This window comes from Notamacropus eugenii, chromosome 6 (assembly GCF_028372415.1).
Source record: "Notamacropus eugenii isolate mMacEug1 chromosome 6, mMacEug1.pri_v2, whole genome shotgun sequence".
NCBI classification, from domain to species: domain Eukaryota; kingdom Metazoa; phylum Chordata; class Mammalia; order Diprotodontia; family Macropodidae; genus Notamacropus; species Notamacropus eugenii.
The window spans coordinates 368,672,129-368,694,160 of NC_092877.1; the positions used below are offsets into that span (position 1 = coordinate 368,672,129).

At 46.2% G+C, this 22,032-nt stretch overlaps 1 protein-coding gene across 1 annotated transcript; it reads left to right on the plus strand.

The window, feature by feature from the left end:
- Positions 1-402: 402 nt before the first annotated feature.
- On the plus strand, positions 403-14,828 carry SSR3 (signal sequence receptor subunit 3). Its single transcript, XM_072618661.1, has 5 exons — positions 403-724; positions 5,254-5,380; positions 12,256-12,354; positions 13,556-13,687; positions 14,580-14,828. Exons 1-5 carry the CDS (start codon positions 592-594, stop codon positions 14,644-14,646), a joined length of 558 nt encoding a protein of 185 aa, XP_072474762.1. The 5' UTR covers positions 403-591; the 3' UTR covers positions 14,647-14,828.
- Positions 14,829-22,032: the final 7,204 nt, after the last annotated feature.

Below are 22,032 nucleotides of genomic sequence, written 5' to 3' on the forward strand. Positions count from 1 at the left end.
AAAAATAACGTTAATAAACAGATATAGTTAAATAGAGGGTAATCTGGGAGGGAAGGAGAATGAGTGAATGAGTGAATGAATGAATGAACGAATGCAAGAGTAGAACAGAAGAGCCAATGAAGGACGCCTTCCTCTGGTCTAACCTCAGTTTTCACTCCTCCTCTTCCTCTCCTCCCCCTCCTGGAGAACTTCCAAGTCGGTGTCTGTGACGTCAGTGTCTGTGGCCCCTGTTGTCAATAAAGTTTCAGAGATTCAAAAAAACCAGCGGTGCGTCCCTCCCCCCTGACCCCTGCGTCACCGCTGCTCGCAGCCACGTCGCTGAGCCTCCTCACCGGACCCGGAACTGAACTCCTCCGGCGCTCTCACACGTCACGCATACGAAGACTGGCATCCGCGTCGTCCAATCGCAGCTCGGCGCTCGCTCCGCGGCGGCGGCAGTCCCGCCCCGGCCTGCGCTGACGGGGCGCTCAGGGGTACGGCGGCCGCGAGGGGCGGGGCGCGGGCCTCGGCCCGGCCCTGCTTCGCGCTTGATTCCTGCTGCCGCGCATCTAGCGGAGCCGGCCGTTTCCTCTCGTGTCCCGGGCCCCGGCCATGGCTCCCAAGGGTGGCCTCAAGCAGCAGTCGGAGGAGGACTTGCTCCTCCAGGACTTCAGCCGCAACCTCTCGGCCAAGTCGTCGGCGCTCTTCTTCGGGAACGCCTTCATCGTGTCGGCCATCCCCATCTGTAAGTAGGCCCCGGGCTGGCGGCCTGGGGACGTGGCGGGCGGGGCGGGGGGTCGGCTCTCCCCAGCCCTTATTGAGCACCTGCTGTGTACCAAGCGCTTGGAGCCCGCGAGACCCAACGGGAGAGCGAAAACGTGCTTGTACACAGTAGGCGCTCCATACGTGCGTGCTCCCTTCCCGTTACATTGTAATCGGGTAGCAGTAAGCTGGGGGGCGGGGGGCGTGGTGTTGGGCAGAAATAAAAATAGCCGTATACCGAGGAGCATGGAGACGGGAGGGGGCTGGAGAGAAGGAGGCCCCGCCGGGGCAAAGGCGTGGAGGGGGGACGGCCCCTGTCACCGTGCTGGCAGGGTGGAGCAGGGCGATTGTGGAGGCCACCGGGAGCCAGCGCAAGTGATGGGGAAGGGGAAGCTACTTCGGCGGCCCCTGTGGGCCCGAACGGGCGGAGACGTGTCCGGGCCGTCTGGGTGTCTGTTGAGTACCAAGTAAACACGTGACTGAGGCTGCTGGGAAGCAGGAAGGTGGTCGAGGTCGTAAAGACCGAGCTGACGGGGTGGTTTCTTTTCTTGTGTTTTGCTTTTGTTTTCCTTTTGCGCACACACACGCACACGCACACGCACGCACACGCACACACACGCACACCCACACCCACACACGCACACGCACGCACACCCACACCCCCCCCTACTTCTACACTTGAGCAGCTTATCCATGCTAAGGGAATGGGTGGGGGAGGGGAGGGGGGATGCGCCCAGCACACTGGGGGGGGCGGGGGTGCTGCTGCTCCTGCAGGAGGCCCCGGGCTCCCCAGGCCAGGCTCCGTGGGCCGGGCTCCGAGGACTCCCTGGGCCGGGCTCCCCAGGCCAGGCTCCGTGGGCCGGGCTCCGAGGACTCCCCGGGCCGGGCTCCCCAGGCCAGGCTCCGTGGGCCGGGCTCCGAGGACTCCCCGGGCCGGGCTCCCCAGGCCAGGCTCCGTGGGCCGGGCTCCGAGGACTCCCCGGGCCGGGCTCCGAGGACTCCCCGGGCCGGACTCCGTGGGCCGGGCTCCCTCACAGCCTCCTGAGCCAGGCCTCAGGTGATCCCTACATGAACAACCTGGAAAGGCCCCCAGTGCGCCGGGGATTCCAGTACAGATGTCGGGAATGGGTGACTGGCGGACGATGGGGGATCGGATCCTTCTCCAGAGGACTGGCACTGCCCCAGGCGCCCCTTCCGTAGTATCCATGGGCAGCTGCCGCGTTGCTTGTGCTTCTTGGGATGATGTAAACCCCAGTGGCGGCTCCCCAGCAGGCCCTGTCAGGCAGTGAGCTTCGGGGACAATCGTGGGTGACCTTGCCCCAGGGGAAGGGGGTGCTAGGCCACAGAGCCCATTTGTTAAGGAGATGACGGGAGCATACTCCACAGCGCTGACAATGCAAAGAGTTCTTTGGGTTTCCAGTCAACCGATTATTAAGCACCTGCTGTGGGCCAGGCAACCCACTCCCACACTCCCTCGCATCAGTTCCCCCTGTGTAAAAAGAGGAGGTGGATTGGGTGGGCTTCTGGGGATCCAGCGCCCGGCTTTGGTGGAAGGCTTAGGCTGCATAAGCCTTCGGGGACTTTGGCCAGTGGGGACCCAAGGGCTTCCACCAGAGATTAGGGGGGTAATAGGGAGCCACGGGACATGGCTGAGATGGAAGTGGTCAGGCTTGTTCTTTGGGAGCAGCAGTTTTGCACCCACGTTAGAGGCCCCATTAGAGGCTTGAAGCCAGGAGATCCCAGGAAGGACTGGTGATGTCGGTGGGAGGTGAATGGATGGAGGAGGGGAGAAGGGATGTCAGGCTGTGGAACAGGATGGATAGAGGGGGTGGCTTGTTTGGAAGTGGGGACATGAAAAGGAGGGGGGGAATGTGACCATATGTGGGTCTGGGGGGGAACAAGAAGACCCTGCCTTCTGACATTTGAGACATCAACCAGACAGGGGCATTGGGTGGTGCAGGCAGGGGCTCAGGACCCTGGGACCTGTCTGAGCCCGTCCTGGAATTGTCAGTGGGGGGTGAGGTATTGAGGGTGGGAAGAGATTGATTCATTGCAATACATTTATTAAGCCCTACTGTGCGCCAGGCACTGTGCTGAGCACTGGAGATCTAGAGAGGCGCAAGATGGGCCCTGTCCTCAAGGAGCTCTAATGGGAACCTAATGGGAGATTAGAGAGCTTGAGGCCCGCACGTGTCTGCCTCTCTCACTTCACAGGTGAAGAATCCAGGCCCAGGGAAGGGAGGGAACAGAGCTACGGCCACGAAGGGATGGAGCCTCCCATGAAGTCTGCCTGTCTATTCTGTTAGTAACACCCTGGGCTCCAGCCCAGGCCTGGCCATTCCCAGGCCATTTGTCTTCCCACCACCCTCTTGCTACTGGTCAGTTGTTCTCCTGCCATGAAAGGAGAGGGCTGGACCGGGTGGTCTCTGCTGTGACCTGAGAAGAGGTGAGGCCCCAGGGATGACATTTCTGCCCTCCTCCCCTTGAGTCTGCAGTTCTGTATAGACCAGCTTTTGTGGGGAAGGAGGACTGAAGGCTTGATCCTCTGCGCAGTTTGTTCCTAACCTTGTTCCCCAGTGACTGGAACCACCCCCCTCTTCTTAAAGAGGTTGCTGTCTAGTCTTATTAAAGCTCTAGCTTTTTTGTGCCTTTCCTTTATAACTATTGCACTTCACACCCCCCAGGGATGAAGGTCAAGCTCCCCGCTCACTTTTTTTTTTTTTTGGCATTTCAAATGGCATCTTTCTTTTTACTCTTTTATCATTATGGACTTGACACACATCAGCGAATATGAACATTTCCTTATACAAAGGAACCATAAATTGCTGTTATGTGCAACATTTAAAAAAAAACTATATATTAAATAAACATGGTAGTTCTAACACTTCTTGCTTGTCTGTGATCCCTTTTGAATGTGTTTTCTCCTCAGTCTAATTTACATTTTTAGAGGTCTCATCACTTTTTGTTTCTTTTCCCTTTTTTCAGTGTCACTGTCCACAGTCCTGCATAATTCTTCCTCCCCTTTAAAGAAAATCCCTTTCGTAACAAATATATATAGTCAAGCAAAGACAAATTAACTCATCTTTCCAAAAGGCAGAGGAGGAGGGAGAGAACTTAGGCATGGGCAACATCAAATGCACTTTTTCCTTTTGTATATTTCCAAAAAAAAAAAAAAAAAGAAAGAAAGAAAAAGCCCAAGTTAACCCAGCTCCTTGTTCCTAGTCTAAGGTTATGTAGCCAATTAGTAACAACAGGTCCAGACTCTCCGTTCTCTCAGATCCATGATGTGAATGTCTTTGGGGTTTGAGGGAGTTGGGGCTAAGTTGTCCTTTTTCCTCTTCATTGCAGACTACCTAGCTTTGGAGTCAAAAGAACTTTTGGGCTCTGTCCCTTACTTATGTTATGCCAGCAAACATTGGGGGATCTAGGGGGACTGGGCTTCCCATTCAGAGGACCTTGACTTCAGCCCCGGTTCTGTTATTTATTCCCTGGTGACCTTGGACCAGATGTGACTTTTTTTCTGGGTCTCAGTTTTCTCATCTGTATATTGAGGGTTTGGGCCAGATGATTGCTAGGGTCCTTTCCTGCTCTGGCCCTTTGGTTCCAAGTTCCTTCATTGCCTCAGTTCTCTCATCTTTAAAATGATGAAGTTGGATGGAAAGATCACAGTTCACCCCTAAGTCCTTTGATCCTGCGATTCCCTGTGTGTGACCTTGGGCAAGTCACCCAAAATGTTACGTACAGCCTCAATTCCTTCCTTTATATAATGGATATAATTCTCAGCATTGCCCTTGTCACCACCTTGTTGCAAGGAAAGCATTTTGTAGCCTTAGTGGGTATAGAAATGGCAGCTATTTGGGATTTGTTGTAGGAAACGAGTGAGTTGGAGCTCATAGGCCTTCTTGATGTATGGGCTCCAGGCTTGGTGTTGTCTTGCTTTTGGCAGCATGCAGGTCCAGGCTTCTGGGGGGCTTTGCCAAATCTTAGTTAATACAGAATGAACCAAAGGACTTTGTGCAGTTAGTTATAAGCTATCCATCGCTCTAGCCAATTTTCAGACTTGATAAAAACTTTCATCAGCTGCTGCTCAGTGACTGAATGAATTGCGTTTATAATACTAGTCTTAACATCATCCAGAGTATGACATTTTGATACATATGTGACAGTTTGGACATAATCCCACAAGAAAATGGAGGATAGATCAAGAGACTGAGGTGGCTAGGCAAGAGGACTTTTGGTACAAATCCAAAGGTCTGAGAAAGCGTCATCCAGAAACAAACATACACACACACACACACAGTACAACGTCTTCTAAAAAATTGAAGTTTTGTTCAGAGTTCACCAAAGTATAAAAGAAATTTCAATAGTCTTTCGTGATTTTTTTGTAACTTTGTAGCATTTATACTTCTTCTGAAGTTGTACTAAAACTTTTGGGACACATCTTGTTGACTTCACCCTTGGTTCTTGGAGCCTGAGTCTCAGTCACTCACGCCAGGACTCCATCTGTTGCAGGGCTGTACTGGCGAATATGGCACATGGACCTCGTGCAGTCAGCGGTCCTCTACAGCGTCATGACCCTGGTCAGCACTTACCTAGTGGCTTTTGCATACAAGAATGTCAAGTTTGTCCTTAAACACAAGTAAGTACTTTGCAGTGAACATTTTTTTTCCAGTTTTTAAAAAAAAAATGTCAGTCTCTTTTTAACCATTAAAAGCTTCTTCAGATTTTTTTCCCTAGTGGTATTTTATTTTGGTTGGTGGCATAGTCCTTTTGAGTTGGTTATAGGTCTTGTTGAAAATGACCCTGAGATTCTGAGATGTTTAAATACTACCCTGGGGATCATTCCAAGGCAGGGAGGAGAGCCTCGAAATATTCTTTAAGTTGTGAAACTTTCCAGAAAAAGCCCCTCAGGGGGCGGAGCCAAGATGGCGGAGTGAAAGCAACGACTCACCTAAGCTCCTGGAAAAACTCCTCTGGATATATCTGGGGGGAGAGTCTGACCAGACTTTGGAGGTGTAGAATCCAGTGGGAGACGGACTTTGACAGATTCGGAGCCCAGGCTGGACTGGAAGGTCCACGGGAGGGATCTGTTCCGCAGGGGTAAGACCCCGGCGCACAGCGCAGCGCGGTCGGCGCGGCAGGGCGGAGGCGACCCGAGGGGCCCGAGAGTGGCGGGTGAGACCAGCGGAGCAGGAGATAAGCCAGGCCGAGCCAACGATATCAGCGCAACAGCCTTTGAAATCTTCAGCCTAAAGACGGGACTTCAGTGGGTCACTACTTAAACATCCAGGAGCTGGGATGCCGGAGTGATCAGTAAGTGCTCTCCCCTCCCCCCCGATGACCGTGAGGGAACCATAAAATTCTTCCCCAGATTGATCCTGGATCAGTGGGAGCAGCAGAAGGGGGCGGGTGGTCTCATAACACCAGAGGCTGGAGAGGTGGCAAAGGGGAATTCTTCCTACCGTGGTGGAGGCTATCTGGAGGGACAGACGACCCAGGGCAGAGAAAAATTCGCACTGAGACCCAAGCAAGCCTCAGCCCAGGAGACGAGCCCCAGGAGGGGCGGGAACACGCATTAGCCTCTAGGCGTGCCCCAGCCCTCCAGGGGAAAAGGGAAGACAATAGGGAAGCTGGGATCACCATCCCCCGGACCTTGCCTTTGCCTCAGGCCAGCTGAGGAGATATCCTGAGACCAGACCACACCTCCCACACACCTATCAAGCTAAACCCAGGGCTGATCTGGGAAACAACAACAACAAAAAAAAAGCCTGCTTTTAGCCTAGACAAACATCAACTCACCTTAAAAGATCTGTATCTTCTGACTGAAAGAACCAAAAGCTACAACACTCAGACAACATCATGAATCGGAAAAAGCAGACGAAAAGTGAAAAAACCATAGAATCTTTCTATGGGGATAAGGACCAAAACACAAACACCAAAGAGGTCAGAGCTGAGACTGTACTTCCATCTGAAACCTCAGATGGGACTATGAATTTCTCGCAAGCACAACTAGATTACCTGGAACGTCTGAAGAAGGATATAAAAGAAAAACTGGCCAATGATTTTAAAACCATAAAAAAAGAATTCACTGATGAGAACATCAATCTGAAAAAGAAAATTGAAGAAATGGAAAAGGAAGTTCAAAAATTAACTGGAGAGAATAATTCCCTAAAAGGAAGAGTTAATCAAACGGAAAAGGAAACTCAAAACCTAATAGGGAAAATTGATCAGATGGAAAAGGAAACCCAAAACCTAACTGGGAAAATTGGTCGAATGGAAAAAGAAGTACAAAAATTAAATGGAGAAAATAGCTCCTTAAAGGGAAAAATTGGCCAGATGGAAAAGGAGATGCGAAAGCTAACTGAAGAAAACAATACGATCAAGATTAGAATTGGGCAAGTAGAAACTAATGACTCAATGAGGCAACAAGAATCAGTCAAACAAAATCTAAAGAATGAAAAGATAGAAGAAAATCTAAAATATTTAATTGGAAAAACAACTGACCTGGAAAATAGATCCAGGAGAGAAAATCTAAGAATTATTGGCCTGCCAGAAACCCATGATGAAGAAAAGAGTCTGGACAATATCTTCCAGGAAATCATCAAGGAAAACTGCCCAGAAGTACTAGACTCAGAGGGCAAAATAGTCATCGAAAGAATCCACCGTTCCCCACCGGAAAGGGATCCCAAACTCAAAACCCCAAGAAATATAGTTGCCAAATTCCAGAGCTATCAAGTGAAGGAGAAAATACTACAAGCAGCCAGAAAGAAACAATTTAAATATCAAGGTCACACAGTCAGGATCACACAGGACCTTGCAGCTTCTACATTAAAAGATCGAAAGAATTGGAACCCAATATTCCGTAAGGCAAAGGAGTTGGGACTCCAACCGAGGATCAACTACCCAGCAAAGTTCAGCATAACATTTCAGGCAAGGAGAAAGTCATTCAACGAAATAAGGGATTTCCAGAGCTTCCTGACCAAAACACCAGAACTCAATAGACAATTTGATCTTCAAATGCAGGTCTCCAGAGAATCATAAAAAGGTAAACAGAGGGGAAAAAACAAAAACAAAAACTTGCAACTCAATTAGGGCAATCTGTTTACCTCCCTGTAAGAGAAGATGATACCTGTTAATCTTGAGAACTGTGCAGCTATTATGATAAAAGGGATATATGTAGAGGGAACGGGCATAAAGTAAATGATGTCATGTCAAAAATATGATTTAAGTATGAGAAGGGAATGTAATAGGAGGTGTGGAAAGGGGGAAGCAGAAAATGGCAAATTATATCACAGGAAGAAGTACAAAACCATAGTAGAGGGAAGGAGGGGAGGGAGATGAGTATTGTTTGAGAGGTACTCTCATCTGATTTGTTCAAAGGAGGGAACAATAATCTTAAGCAGATAATCCTAACTAGCTCTATAGGTAGTAGGAGGGGAAGGGGGAAGAAAGGGGAGGGTGGCTAAAAGGGAGGAAAGAAGCAATAAGAGTAAAGGGGACTAAAAGGGAGGGGGGCTAAAAGAAGGAGGGGAAGGCTGCAGGAGGAGGGGGAGAAAAGTGAATACTATTGAGGAGGGGAAGGGAGACGGGAGAGTTAAAAGCACAAATGGTGGGAAAGAGGGTGGAGGGAAATACACAGATTGTAATCATAACTGTGAATGTGAATGGGATGAACTCTCCCATAAAACGGAGACGGATAGCAGAATGGATTAAAAGCCATAATCCAACAATATGCTGCTTACAAGAAACACATTTGAAACGGGGGGATACACATAGGATAAAGGTCAAAGGATGGAGCAGAATATATTGTGCTTCAGCTCATGTAAGAAAGGCAGGAGTAGCAATCCTAATCTCAGACAAAGCAAAAGCAGAAATAGATCTAATCAAAAGGGATAAGGATGGAAACTATATCCTACTAAAAGGCACCATAGACAATGAAGCAATATCATTACTAAACATGTATGCTCCAAGTGGTATAGCATCCAGATTCTTAGAGGAGAGGTTGGGGGAGTTGAAGGAAGAAATTGATAGCAAAACTATACTAGTGGGGGACCTCAACCTCCCCCTCTCTGAACTCGATAAATCCAACCTTAAAATAAACAAGAAAGAGGTTAAGGAGGTAAATAAAACTCTGGATAAGGTAGATATGATAGATCTTTGGAGAAAATTAAATGGGAATAGAAAGGAATATACCTTTTTCTCAGCGGTACATGGAACATTTACAAAAATTGACCATGTACTAGGACATAAAAATCTCACAATCCAGTGCAGAAAGGTAGAGATAATCAATGCATCCTTTTCAGATCATAATGCATTAAAAACTACATGTAATAAAAGGCCATGGAAAGAGAAACCAAAAATCAATTGGAAACTAAATAATCTAATTCTAAAGAAGGATTGGGTTAAAGAAGAAATCATAAAAACAATCAACAATCAGAAAAAGCCCCTCCAAAAACCAAGAACAACTCCAAGGCCCCCCCTTCCCCCACGCTGAGTTAAATGGACTCAGTGTCTGACATAATTGTTGCATTTTTGTATGTAAATAATGTCCTTAGAGAATGGCATCCATTGTGGGAAATGGCAGAGTGGGGAAGAATTACTGCCTTCTTTTACTGACTCTCTTGACATTTTCAACTCTTACGTGTCTTCAGATTAAGTATGTGACTAGGAAAAATTAGGAATTATTGTTTCTCTTAAAATGACTGTCTCAGTGGGCCTTATGAGCACTTAACGCTTAGTTGATGCTCAGTTAAAACCAAAGTTGGTTTGTCTTATGTCTCTCATACGTCTCCCATTGATTTACTGAAGCAGGACAGGGCCTTGCCTGGGGTTTTGTCTGAGCTCTACCAGCTCACAGTCATGTAACATCACAGAAGTCACTAAACTCTGTATCCTTGCCCTTAACATGAGGAAGGACTTGGGACAGGATGGACTCCAAGGTCCCTGCAGCTCACGTTCTGAGAGTTGATGTATCTTGTGACCCTGTGACAGCTCTTTTAGCCATAGACCCTTAGGACGACCTTGGAAATCTTCAGCTGAGAGTAGCTGGGGTGGACTGGCTCTCCCTCTCTTTGCCTTTCCCCCTCACCCCCCAGGACCAATAGACCTTCATTCCTCCAAACCAGGGTCTCTAACTGGTCTCTCCCTTACCTAATTCATCCTCTGTAAAGCTGATGGAATAGCCTTCCTCATTTGCCACTAGTGTCACAGCCTCTCCCTCTACTTCTTCACTCCCAGGGCTGGGAGAGTGAGCATCAGTCAGCTGACTCTGCTGGGCCCCTCCAGGGTTTATCTTCATTCCATCCTCTCCTTGGTGACTTGCTGATTCCCTCCCCCTACACTTCTGTCTGTCTTCATGTCAGTTCGTGTCACATATTTCTTCAGGACTCGGCAGGAAACTTGACTGGAGGTGTCACAGAGTCACGTTTGCATCCTCCCTGGTGCTGGCAAGGTCCAACCCTGTGCTTTGTTGCCTCTGGACGTATGTCGGACACTTCCTGAGAGCAACAGTCAAGTTGTCTTGGCCTTGGGAATTCCCCTCAGTGTCCAGTTCAGTGCTTTGGATTCTCCAGGTGCCCAGCACCATCTTGTCAATTGACTCAGAAGATTCTTGCTCTCAGCGGTGACTGCCTTCTTCCAATTTGGGATTTAGTGTCCATTTTGGTCAGGTCAGCAAGCCAACAAGCATGTGGCATTTCAGAACCAGTTCTGGTGCAAAGGACTGTGACAATTGTGAGAGGACCTCTGGGTTAGTTCTAGTACATTGTTCGAGAATCTTGGACTTAAGCCCCCTGGCCCAATGTCCTGGCCTTCAGGAAGTTGGATGTATGAATCCTTTGGCCAGGTGGTTGCTCATGTTATTGAAGATTCTCCAAGGTTAGAGCCTCTAGCTTCTCTTAATAGGTTGTTCCATTACCCTGATGTTTCTCCACTAAATGTCTCCTTTATATTAAATCTTTTATTTCTCTCCCTTCCTTTCATCTTTCTTAATTTCTTCCTTCCTTTTTTCCTCCCTTTTCCTCTTTTCCTTTCTTAAACTTGAACTTCTCAATGTTATTTACTTACTTAAAGACAGTAATTTGTTTTCCCATGGTTGCCTTTGAGTCATTTCAGTTGTGTCCAGCACTTAGGGACCCCATTTGGGGTTTTCTTGGCAAGTATGCTGGCGTAGTTTTCCATTTCCATTTTCTTCCTGACTTTAGGACCAGCCCTCTATCCACTGCACCACCTAGCTACCTAGGTTAAATAGCCCACATCCTTTCATCTTCCCTAAATGGACTTTTTTTTGTACTTTAAATCTCCAGAGGTTCTGTTGTTCGGTATCTGTTTTTGATGTACGGATCTGGTTTTATTCAGAGCTTAGGGGAAAGATTACTTTCACAGACCTACCAAGGCATGTTCCGTCAGTCCTGGACTGATATTTTCTACAGTGAATTATATTCAGCTTTGGGTTACCTCTCCACTTCTTTCTGATGACCAGCCCCTCCCACCCCCAGCTGCCTCTGCCCCCTTGGTTTTGTCCTGTATGTCTTTGCCAAGTCCATCTTCCTTATGTTTGTATGACTTTGGGTCTTTCAGTGGGCACTGTATTGTGTCTTATTGATTTTCCTTTTAAGTCTTTGTATCCAGACTCTAGGGTAGAGCCTTGTGAATGTTTGTTGGATTGACTTGGCTTCTGTGATGACTATTTTTCTAATTTATCAAGTCATTTTGAATTTCATTCCTGCCTTTCATTAGCAGCTTTATTTATCAGAGTCCTCCCTGTTTCATTTTCTTTGCCCTAGGGACAGGCTGTTGATCTGAGGCAGGGATCCTTTCATATTTATCCCTAGTATTACTTTCTGGGCCTCCCTCTCCCTACCCCCCATGCCCCAGTTTAAATCATATTTTATACACAGTAGCAGCTTAATGTTTGTAGGATGGTCCTGGTCTCTGTGGTGACCCTATGGCACCTGGTTAGTGCCTCCCTGCATTCTTGAGATTGCCATGTGGGGTCCATTCCCAGTTGTTATTTAGACCAGTGGAGGGTGTGTTATCTCCCTTTGTCCGTGTGGCACGTCACCTGAAGAATTAAATGTATCTGGAATCATGCTGGTTGCCCTTTAATCATTGGTAGGGCAATGGATTTTTGTGCCTATTATTTATTAGTCAAATGAAGAGAACTTGAGGTGTCAGTTTGCCATTTTAGGTAAAAGAAATAAATAGAATTGGCATTGATTGAAGGCTGTGCTGATGACTTTGCATTTATCGATTTATTGAATGTCTAAACTTTGCTACTTTTTCTGTTCTTTAAATAACCCAAACCAAATCATTGCTGCAGCTTTGGAAGGTACCTTGGCCTGTCTTTAGCCTGGCCCAGGTCGTGTTTTTAAACAATAAATCTGTGTCTTGAGATCCAGCTTTTTTTCTAATATAAAGCATCCCCCAGCTTTGAGGCTCAAGGGGAGGACAGATCATTTCTAGAAGGGTGTTCCTATCCAGAGCTTGTGAAAACTGTGCACCTTTCCTCTCCAGGGTCGCCCAGAAGAGAGAGGACGCCGTCTCCAAAGAGGTGACTCGGAAGCTTTCTGAGGCTGACAACAGGAAGATGTCTCGCAAAGAGAAAGATGAAAGGTTGGTTTCTTGACTAAAGGCTCTGGGAATTTCACAAAGATAGAAAGGCATTTGGGGAAGAGAATCTGAAAGTGTTTGTAGATTTCAGAATTTCTGACAGAAGGTGGAGGTTTTCTATGTAGGCACCCTGAACGAGGCATGTGGCCTCCCCTGGGCCCCCTTTGCACTAGCTGCCTGCCCCCCCCCCCCCCAGGTGCTCTACTCTCTCCCCACTGGCTTGTGGCTGTCTCTGCTGTTGTTGCCAGGTCCCCCTCCCCCCAGCTTGGCCAGAGCTGCCGACAGTTAGTGGTGGGACCCTTTGAGCTTTCTCTCCCTTCTCCTTCTGCCAACTTTTGATTTAGCTCCCAACGCTAAGGCCAGCAAGCTGCCAAAAGTGTGAGCAGCAGAAGGGAGGAGAGGTCTGGATAAATCAGTCCCTGAATAATGAAGTTAACTGCCTAAGAGATGCCAGATGGTCTAGGAGAGGGAGGATTTATTTCTGTACCTCCCTTGTCCCCTAGCAGGGGACTGCCCCACCTACCTAATACAGGTTTGGAAAGCTGGGTGGGGGTGTGTCTGTGCTATTCTGATCCCTTCCTGATCTCCCTGCCTCCTGCTGCTGCCAAAGGTGAAGGTTCCAGAGCAGTTTCTGTACCTGCCAACTGTTTCTGCTGGCTGCCTCCCCTCCCTCTCCAGCTTAGGCATGGGGCTACCATCTCCAGCCTCAGGACCTTTGCATGAGTTCCCCCTCAGGCCTGGAAGACCCTCCCTCCTCACCTTTCTAGCTGCCTTTACTAAAGTACAAGCCTTTCCTGACCCCCTCCCTACCAGAATCACTGGGTAGAGGTGGTCTCCCCCAAGAGAAGGTAAACTCCCTGAGGGTAAGAGCAGCATTATGCTTCATAAGTGCTGATTGATTGACAGGGCCCCTCCTAACAAAGACCAGTAAGGCTCAGTCGTTTTACTCTGGTGCAGATGGTCAGCTCCTTGATGGCACAGTGCTGCCCTCTGTGGTAGAGAAAGGGGCATTCTGTGGCTTCTTATCCCCTGGAACACAAAGCCAGAGCCTTGCCAGGGGTCTGGCCAACATAGACATCACCTCTCTGTCCGATCCCCTGGGCCTCCCATCTGGAATCCTCTCCTCCCCCCCCCCCCGCCAAGGTTCTGACATCCCCTTACATGTGCTTGGAGCCTGGACAGTACCTTCTCTGTGTGTCTGCAGAATCCTGTGGAAGAAGAATGAAGTGGCCGATTATGAAGCTACCACCTTCTCCATCTTCTACAATAACACCCTTTTCCTGGTCTTGGTCATTGTGGCATCTTTCTTTATCCTGAAGAACTTCAACCCAACAGTGTATCCTTTGAACTGCTCATGACCTTCCTTCTCTTGGGCTTGGGGGCGCAGCACGGAGAGTCCCCCAGGTGGGCGACTGCTTTGTGGTGGGGCTCACTCAACTCCTTCTCGGTGACCATCGGGCCTGTATTAGCCAATGCTGCCAACTCCAGAGGGCTGTGGCTTCATGAAAAAATCAATACCAGAAATATGCTGGGGGATTCCCACTTGTACAGGAATGTGTAACACGACTTTGAAGCTGAAGCATGTTTGTCACCTTGGCTCTCTGGGAGCTCCAGATTGTCCAGCCCAGGGACACTTGCTGGTATTTTGAGGCTTTGAGATTGGCCAGGCCTCGAGGGCTTTGGAAGAGGCCCATATCATAGTCCCATGCAGTGCCCCAAGCTGTCAGGTTTTGTTTCATGTTCCAGTGGAGCCACTGGGCAGAAAAAAGTGTCTTGTCTTGTTTTTACTAACTTATTAAAGGTATTGTCCAGGAGTGTGCAGTTAAGTTTTGCTGTCAAAGAAGGGCTGAGCCATTCAACCAGCTGCAACCTTGTAGGAATGCCCAAGGGCCCAGAGACTTAAAACCTCAGATAGCCTTGGCTGCCAAGGGATAGCCCTGGGGCCAGAGATCTACCTTGAGGGCTGCCAGCATCCTTGACTCGTGGAGAAGACTTCCTATTTCCTTAATGCAGTTAGCTGAATCCTTGTCCTCTCGACTGTGTTTAAGATGGTGGTGGCTTTTCTGCTGATGTTTCTCATTGCTGGTAGACTTCCTGCCTTGAGAATGTGTTGCTAGTCTGCTAGATGTAGATTCTGATGATTAAAACACTGGGGAGAAGCTCCTTTGCTTCAGGCAGGGTATGATTGGAGGAGTTTGAATTTTTCCTTAATAATTCACCCTTTTCAGGAACTACATCTTGTCCATGAGTGCCTCATCGGGACTGATTGCCCTGCTGTCTACTGGCTCCAAATAAATGAAGAAGCAGACCCTTTGTGGGGCAGAAGGGCAGGAAGACACGCAAGGACTGTTTTTTTGTAGTCAGATTTAACAGGTTTTGTGGGTGTGTTTTTTTTTTAAACCAAGAAAATGTAAAATAACCTTTGTTTTTTGGGCTCCTTTTGACAGATTCTTGAAATAAATAAATTGACCAGAAAACTCAGTGTCCCAGAACATTTATTAAAAAGCAAAGAGTACTTTGGAATAAGCTGTAATCATATTTGAGTAGAAAATAACTTGTTTCCTTGACCTGTCAAAGGTCACAGTAACCTGAGCTGTTCTGTTGTTTTTATAAAAGTAATAACTGGTTCTCTGTGTTCCCAGTAGATAATTATAATTGTTTTTAATAGCAAATACCAAAATGAAGTATTTTTTCTTTCTTAGTTTCATCAGCAGCCTTATTTGTACTTTTATGCCAAACTGTCCCAAATTTAGAGTTGGAAATGCTTCATTTAAAAGAAAGCTTGGATGCCCACATTTTTTCATGGGGGAAAACTTAAGAAAAGTTATAATTTTGAAAAATTGTTGTCTACAGGGATGATTACAACCACAGACTTGTCCTGCCAGATACGTAAGGCTACCCATACTGTTAAATCCCTAGCTTTTTAATGATCTCTGCAGTGTTAGAATGTGGTCAGAAACTTGGTCATGCTGACCGTGTCAACTCTGTTGGTTCAGCTTCCCGGGCTTGAAATTTCATTGACATCCCTGGAGGCAAACATGAATAGACTTCTTCCCCGAAATCCCAATGGCCTTTGAAAGTCCGAAGGAAGCCTTGTGATCTTCATTACAGGCTTCTGGAGAAGGCTTCTTGTGGCTGACTTCTGGACCTGCCAGCTTGTTTCCAGTGGGAATTGTGTCAGTTTGATCCACTGGCCAGTAAGTAACGTGTCGACAGAGTCACTGATGCTGACAGTTTCATATTCCAGTTAGCTTTGCTCACCACATCTGGTAATTTTTAAAGCCCTCGCTGTGAGTATATCACAGGAATGTAGCTTGTACATCTGAAATGCTCCTATTAAATTTGGAATTTGAAAAAGTTATACATGTTATCTGTTGACAGCTGAAGTCAGTGCTGTGGTATAGAGAGAGTTGTGGATTTTGGAGTCAGGACCTGGGTTCAAATCTTGCTTTCCTAAATTGGATCCCTCATTTAACTTTTCTAGAAATTTTGTTTCCTTCTTTGTAACATGAAAGAAGTTGAAGTAAATCATAATCTTTTAAGAGGCTTTCCAGGTCCATGAAACTGCTGTCCTTAGAAGCTTATCTATGAGTCATTTTAAACTTTCTGACAGGGCAGCATTAAATGTATGTGAAAGGAAGAGGCCATGAGTATATTTTGTACAAGTAGCATTGGTTGAAGGAAGGCATTTCTTGGTACCCTGTCCTGTGGCTGCTAATCATTATTAATCCACAGTAAAGTTGCAGAAAAAATGCCCGGAGAACTCACTGGTGGGATGATTAAGGTAGGTAGGTCCTTTCCCACACTATGAATTTCTTTTTTTATTACTATTTTTTTCATGTTCAGAAATAAGTGTCTTTCTGCACCTTCCATCATCAGCCCATCGCCTCCTCTCAGGTGGGCACCATGCTTCACCCAGGTTCCCTGGAGACATGCCCAATCTCTGCTGCTTTAATAAGCATCTTTAACATCTTTCAGAGCCATTGTTCCAAATGGTTGGGGTTCAGCTCACCTTGTTCTATGTCAGTTGGTCCTTCCCAGGACTTTTAGATGTCATTTCTTACAATGCAAGAATATTCCCTCACAGCTGTTCCAAAGTCAGGGCAGTTTTAAGCCTTAATAGCTTATGTTCTAAGAGATAAAGTTTAAAGCTGTTAGGGCTTAAAATTGCCCTACGTCTTCGGAGACGGGCCTGTACTTTATACCACAATTTGTTCAGCCATTTCCCATTGAGGGGTGCCCTCCTCCACCTACATTCCAGGTGTTTTCTTTCTTTTAATTTCTCATTAACGATCAGGGACTTTGTTTCCCTTGTAACTCCTCTCCCCAGTATTATCCTCCCTCTTAAACCCTTCTCTCCCTACCTCCACGTATTTCTCTGTTGAATGAGATACATTTCTACAGTCACAAACTTTGTGTTTATTATACCTGTGTCTGTTTTCAAGTTTCCTTTAAGTCCTTTCTTTGAGCTTTTTCATGTCATTAAAGCAGCAACATCAACAAAACTTCTTGCTCCATTTTTTCTAGTTATTCATGTAGACCTTTGCTTCAGGTAAGTGTGAGGTTCACGAGATCCCTTTCTGTCTGTACATATTCTTCTCATATAGCCCAGTCTGAGAAACCCAAGTTCCATGGCCGCCTGCCTCCAGTCCACACTAGTGTTCCTTCTTTTACCCCCTCCAGTCTCTCCTTTTCCAAAGCCCTCAGTAGAACCAAGATGCTCCCAAGTTCTGCCTGTTTTTCTTATCTAATTCCTTCAATTGCCTTTGAAAAATAAAGTTGTAAAGGGATATTTGACTGCATCATCATACAGCTCCTTGCCCTTGCTTAAAGAAATTTGCCTTTCTAGGTATCCCTGGATTCTCTGCATTTCAAAGTCTCTTCTCAGCTCTGGACTTTTCATGGGAAATATTTGAAAGTCTTTTATTCCATTAAAGCTCTTTTTTTTCCTGCCTGCAGGATTACACTCAGCTCTCTAGAGTGAATTATTGGTTGAAAGCCTATGTCACTGGCCTTTTGGAGTGATGTATTTGAATCTCTTTTCTTATAGTATAGAGAAGGGTTCTTGCTGCCAGTAAATGCTGTAAAAATGCTATAAAAATATAGTTAATGTAAAAATATAGACAGTGTTGTAAAAATTTGTATGATCCTAATTGTGGTTAATACCTCAGATCTTTTGTGGATGCTTGCAGAGTTTTTGATGTTGAAGCTCTGGATTTTGACTGATATTTCTTAGACTTCCTTTTAGGGTTTCAGGAGAGTCATTCTATATTCATTGCCTTCTGGTTATAGTAGTAGATATGTGTAATTTTAATATGGGATTCCTTGAAATACAGTGTTTTAAGCATGGTTTTCAGGGAGGCGAGTATTAAATTATCTGTCTTTGACTTATTTTCCAGGTGTGTGTGTGTGTGTGTGTGTGTGTGTGTGTGTGTGTGTGTGTATTTATCATACTGCTTTCTTATATTTTTTCCTACTTTCTGAATCAATGTTTCTTCCTGTCTCAGGAAGACACCCATTTCTGTTTGATCTGTTCTGAATTTAAGATGTCCCATTTCTGAGGTAAGTTTCGATACTTTCTCATCTAAGTTATTTAGTTTCCTTGAAGTTCTTTCTTTGAGCTTTTCCATGTCATTAAAGCAGCAACAACATCAACAAAACTTGCTCCATTTTTTCTAGTTATTCATGTAGACCTTGTGGAAAGCCCATTTTCTCTTTAAGTCGATATTTGTAGTTATAATGTTTTTTCTAGGTTGGACTTTTGGGCATTTCTGGATCTGCTATAATTCTCTCATATGATTCTCACCTCAGACACTTGACACTCAGTAGCTGTGTGACCTTGGGCAAGTCACTTAACCCCAATTGTCTCATCCTGAGTCATCTCCAGTCATCCTGATGAATATATCTGGTCACTGGGTTCAGATGACTGGAGGAGAAGTGAGGCTGTGACCCCCTCTCTCACTCAAAACAAAGTCAAGTGCAAGTCATGTCATTATTTCTCTGATGGCATGTCTTCTTCGGCAATGAAGGATGAACACACATGCTTCTCTCATAATAGGTGTTTTCTTCAGTTTACTGCTTAGCTTTCTAGCTTAGTTCTAGACCTGGGGCTTTGTGCTAGACCCAGGTCCTGTCTTCTACACTTCTGCATAGGGTGGTCATCAACCCTGTTTCGTCTTGCCCTCCATTCCTTCACCCACATCCACTGTCTGGCCTTATCCCCTTGGATCTGTGAGGATTGATGCACCTGATTTTCAGGGCTCTCTGTGGTATCTTGGGATAGAATTCTAGGCACCTGAGAGCTTGAAGGGTTCTGGGAGCTTCCAAGGGCTGCATGGTAGGTGGCTAGACATCCTGGAGTTTTCTCAGGAGGCCCTGGTCCTTGAGCCCTGTAGTTCACACATTTCTCTGGCCTGTCTCAGTTGTACTGGAAGCTGGGGGTTGGTTTGCCTGTGCTGGTGGTGCTGACTTGGCTGATAGCTCCCTTTCCATCACCTGGGGGTTTCTGACTCACTTTTTCTGTAGTTTTGACATGGAAGCAGGCAGTGAAGGTCCTCGTTGGATTTCTTGATAGTTATTTGTCATAATGTGATTTTTAGGTTTGGGCTGGATAGGTGTGGGGAAGCTGATCTGCCTGTCCTCTGTTCTGGCAGCCATTTTATCTGCAAGGTTTCTCATTTATCATAATGAAAATGTAAGGAAAGCTTGATCCAGCAGTGATAGGAAATAACCCAAATCTTGTACCATATACGAATGCTACGCATGTTAAAGATTTTCTTAGCTGTTAAGGAAGAATATGAACCATTGACTCAGCTATGGGCTTAGTTTTTATATTGCTATCAATTCAATGACTCAATCAGGTAGACCACAGTTGGACCAGTCACTTTGAAAATTGTAGGACAGTTGCCACTAGGGGGCAGTCACTCAATTAAAAACGAAGATGTCCGCTCTTTGGAGCAAGTTGAATTAGCCAATGGTGCCAATGATTAGCTAAGCAGAGGTAATGGTTGAGTTTGGGACCCATGTTCTCATAATAGTTTCTATTGAAAGTGACTAAATAATTTGAAAAGGAAGCAGGTGAAATTCGTTTCTGGACCCGATCTTCCCTTCCAGTGGTGGTTTTGTTTTGTTTTTTACCCCCCAAGAATAGTGGTTTTCAAGTTCCTTTCCCATAAAGTATCCCTGTATTTATGGATACCTTTGTAAGAATGTGGCATTATCCTCTAGTGTTAGCTTGTTTTTAGCAAGGGCTCGTTATATTGGTGTTTTGTACTAGTGATTACTAATCTTTTTATTGCACAGCGGAGTGGTTAGAGATGGACTTGAAACCCAAAGACCTGGGTTCAAATCCTGCCTGGGACACTCATTAGCTATTTCCCCTGGGGTGAACCATTTAATCTCTTTGTGCCTCATTATCTGTAAAATGGGGGTGGTAGCATCTACCTCACAAGGTGGTCATGAGGATCCAGTGAGATCATGTAAATAAAGTGCTATGTAACTCTTGAAATGAAATTATAGGTACCACTTCCCACCCATTTTATGTATGTTTTCATCATTTTCCACTTCCACTGAAAAACATTGGTTCAGATATAAGTATTGCCCTTGGATTCTGGCTTTTTAAAAAAAAGGGGAGGGGTGTTCATTGAATCTTAGTACAGCAGACACAGCTTGAGCATCACTGGCATGCACCATCCCTCCCCTTCCTCCAGACAAAAACAGTTTTTTCACTGAGCTGTGCATTCTATGGGAGCCTATGGCCAGAAGCCCTGAATGTTCCTACCACAGCAAGGTAAAGGAGATCAGTGCCATCTGCTCAGCAGGTGCTTTCAGTCTTCTCTCCTGTGTGGGATGGGAGGCTCTTTACTGGACCTCCAGGCTCTGTCTCCTTCCTCTCTACTACCATCCAGTAGCAATTCGTATTTATCTAGTGGTTGCTTGAAGGTTGATTGTCTTTGATCCTCACAACTACTCAGAGAAGTCAGTGTACTTGTTCAGCTGGGGCTGCGACAGTTGTCTCAGAGTCACCCAGTTAGTGTAGGAGGAAAGATTTGAACTCAGATCTTCCCAAATCCCAAGTCCAGTGCTCTCCCCACTGTGTCTCCTACCTTCTTCCCAAATATCTCTCTAAGGCTAGATAAAATATCTAGGAGTCATAAGAGATCCTGTTTAGCAAGGACTGAACTATTTGATCTGATGTCTAGGCCCAACCTCTCCCTTGGGGGCTGACTCTTAGCTGCAGAGATGGTCGGGTGGAATTTCTGGATACCGGGGACTTGCACAGGCAAAGTATGGGAGGGAGCAGATCCTCTGATTTTCACAGTTTCTCGATTTTGTGCCTGGCTGCCCTGGAGGGGTGAGCAGGATGGGGAAGTGAGTGGGTAAGTCAGGCAAGGTGCATGGGGTCAGGGTTCCAATCCCAGGTTGTGACCTTGGGTAAGTCACTATGTACCCCTTGTAAAGTGGAGATTGACAAGATGATCTCTAAGTCCTGCGGTGCTTTATGATTTTGCATGGTCACCCTGTGCTTCAGGAGATGTGCAGCTTCCATTTTGGGGGGGGGTCCTAATTCTCTCACTTTACTGGTTTCCCTTTAACTTGATAAAGGATTCTCCTTAACTCCATCCTTCCAGCTATGATATGATCCTGCCTGATTACTGGGGGAGTGTGTGTGTGTGTGTGCATGTGTGCGTGTGTGTGTGTGCGTGTGTGTGATGCGATTCCCCAGATGAAGAAAGGATCTGGTCTCTGTTGGTGTTTGTATGTGTCTGTTAGCTTAACTTGGCTGACAAATTATGGAGAGGAGGGAAAATCAATCTGATCAGAATAGCCTTGGGAGAAAGGGTAGAGAGCAGGGGTTTTAACCCTTTTTAAGTCATGGACTGCCCCTGATTTCATCATCCCCATTGACAACTCAGCCTTAATATTAAGGAGTGTTCTATTAAACTTCAGTTTTCTTTAAATCCATAACATTTCCAAATCTTGGGCTTTTTAAAAGCTCTTCTTTAGCATTAGCGGTGATTTTCATTTTCAAGATTAAATCTGTGTCCTGATTTTGGACACACTTAATTGCATTTCCAGGTTTTGAAGTGGCAGATCAAAAGAGCACAGAGGATAATGAGAGTCACCTATGAAAATGAGCAGGCACAATTTCACAGGCAAACATCATCAGTGTCAGTCCACATCTGCCTGCCTGACCCCTTCCCCTTTGGTGCTATGTATGCCAGGCCCTACTGTTTCCCCTTTTCTGCACAATGAGGAGCTTGACACAGTGCCAGCCTTGGACCACATCTTGGCACTCTTTCTTGGAGGGAGGTGAAGAGTTAGGAAATGTACTGGGCTGCACTGTGCCTCTCTTTACTTGCCATCTTGGCTGTGAGTTTGAGGTACATGACTACTAATTTTGCTTCCAAGAACAAAATGTTCTCTGTACATGGATTTCGTCCTTTGAAAAAAGAAAAGGTTGTTGGAGATCTTTCTTAAGTGTGTCACAGGAAACTCATGCAAGTGGAGCATAAGTTTGTCATCTAGGGTCCACATACCTCTCGGTTGAAGGAGAGCTTTTACATGAGTAAAAGACAGCCTCTAATTGAAATTTAGCATGTCCTTCAATTATGAATGTGGTTAGCAAAAACCATCATTCTGAGATGGAGTCCATAGGCTTTACCAGACTCCTGAAGGGGT

Excerpts from the sequence above, each read along its gene's own strand:
- SSR3 (XM_072618661.1), top strand. The coding sequence starts at position 592 with ATGGCTCCCAAGGGTGGCCTCAAGCAGCAGTCGGAGGAGGACTTGCTC. Across the intron at positions 5,381-12,255 it reads AAGTTTGTCCTTAAACACAA|GGTCGCCCAGAAGAGAGAGG; the intron begins GTAAGTACTTTG and ends TTTCCTCTCCAG. Across the intron at positions 13,688-14,579 it reads AAGAACTTCAACCCAACAGT|GAACTACATCTTGTCCATGA; the intron begins GTATCCTTTGAA and ends CACCCTTTTCAG.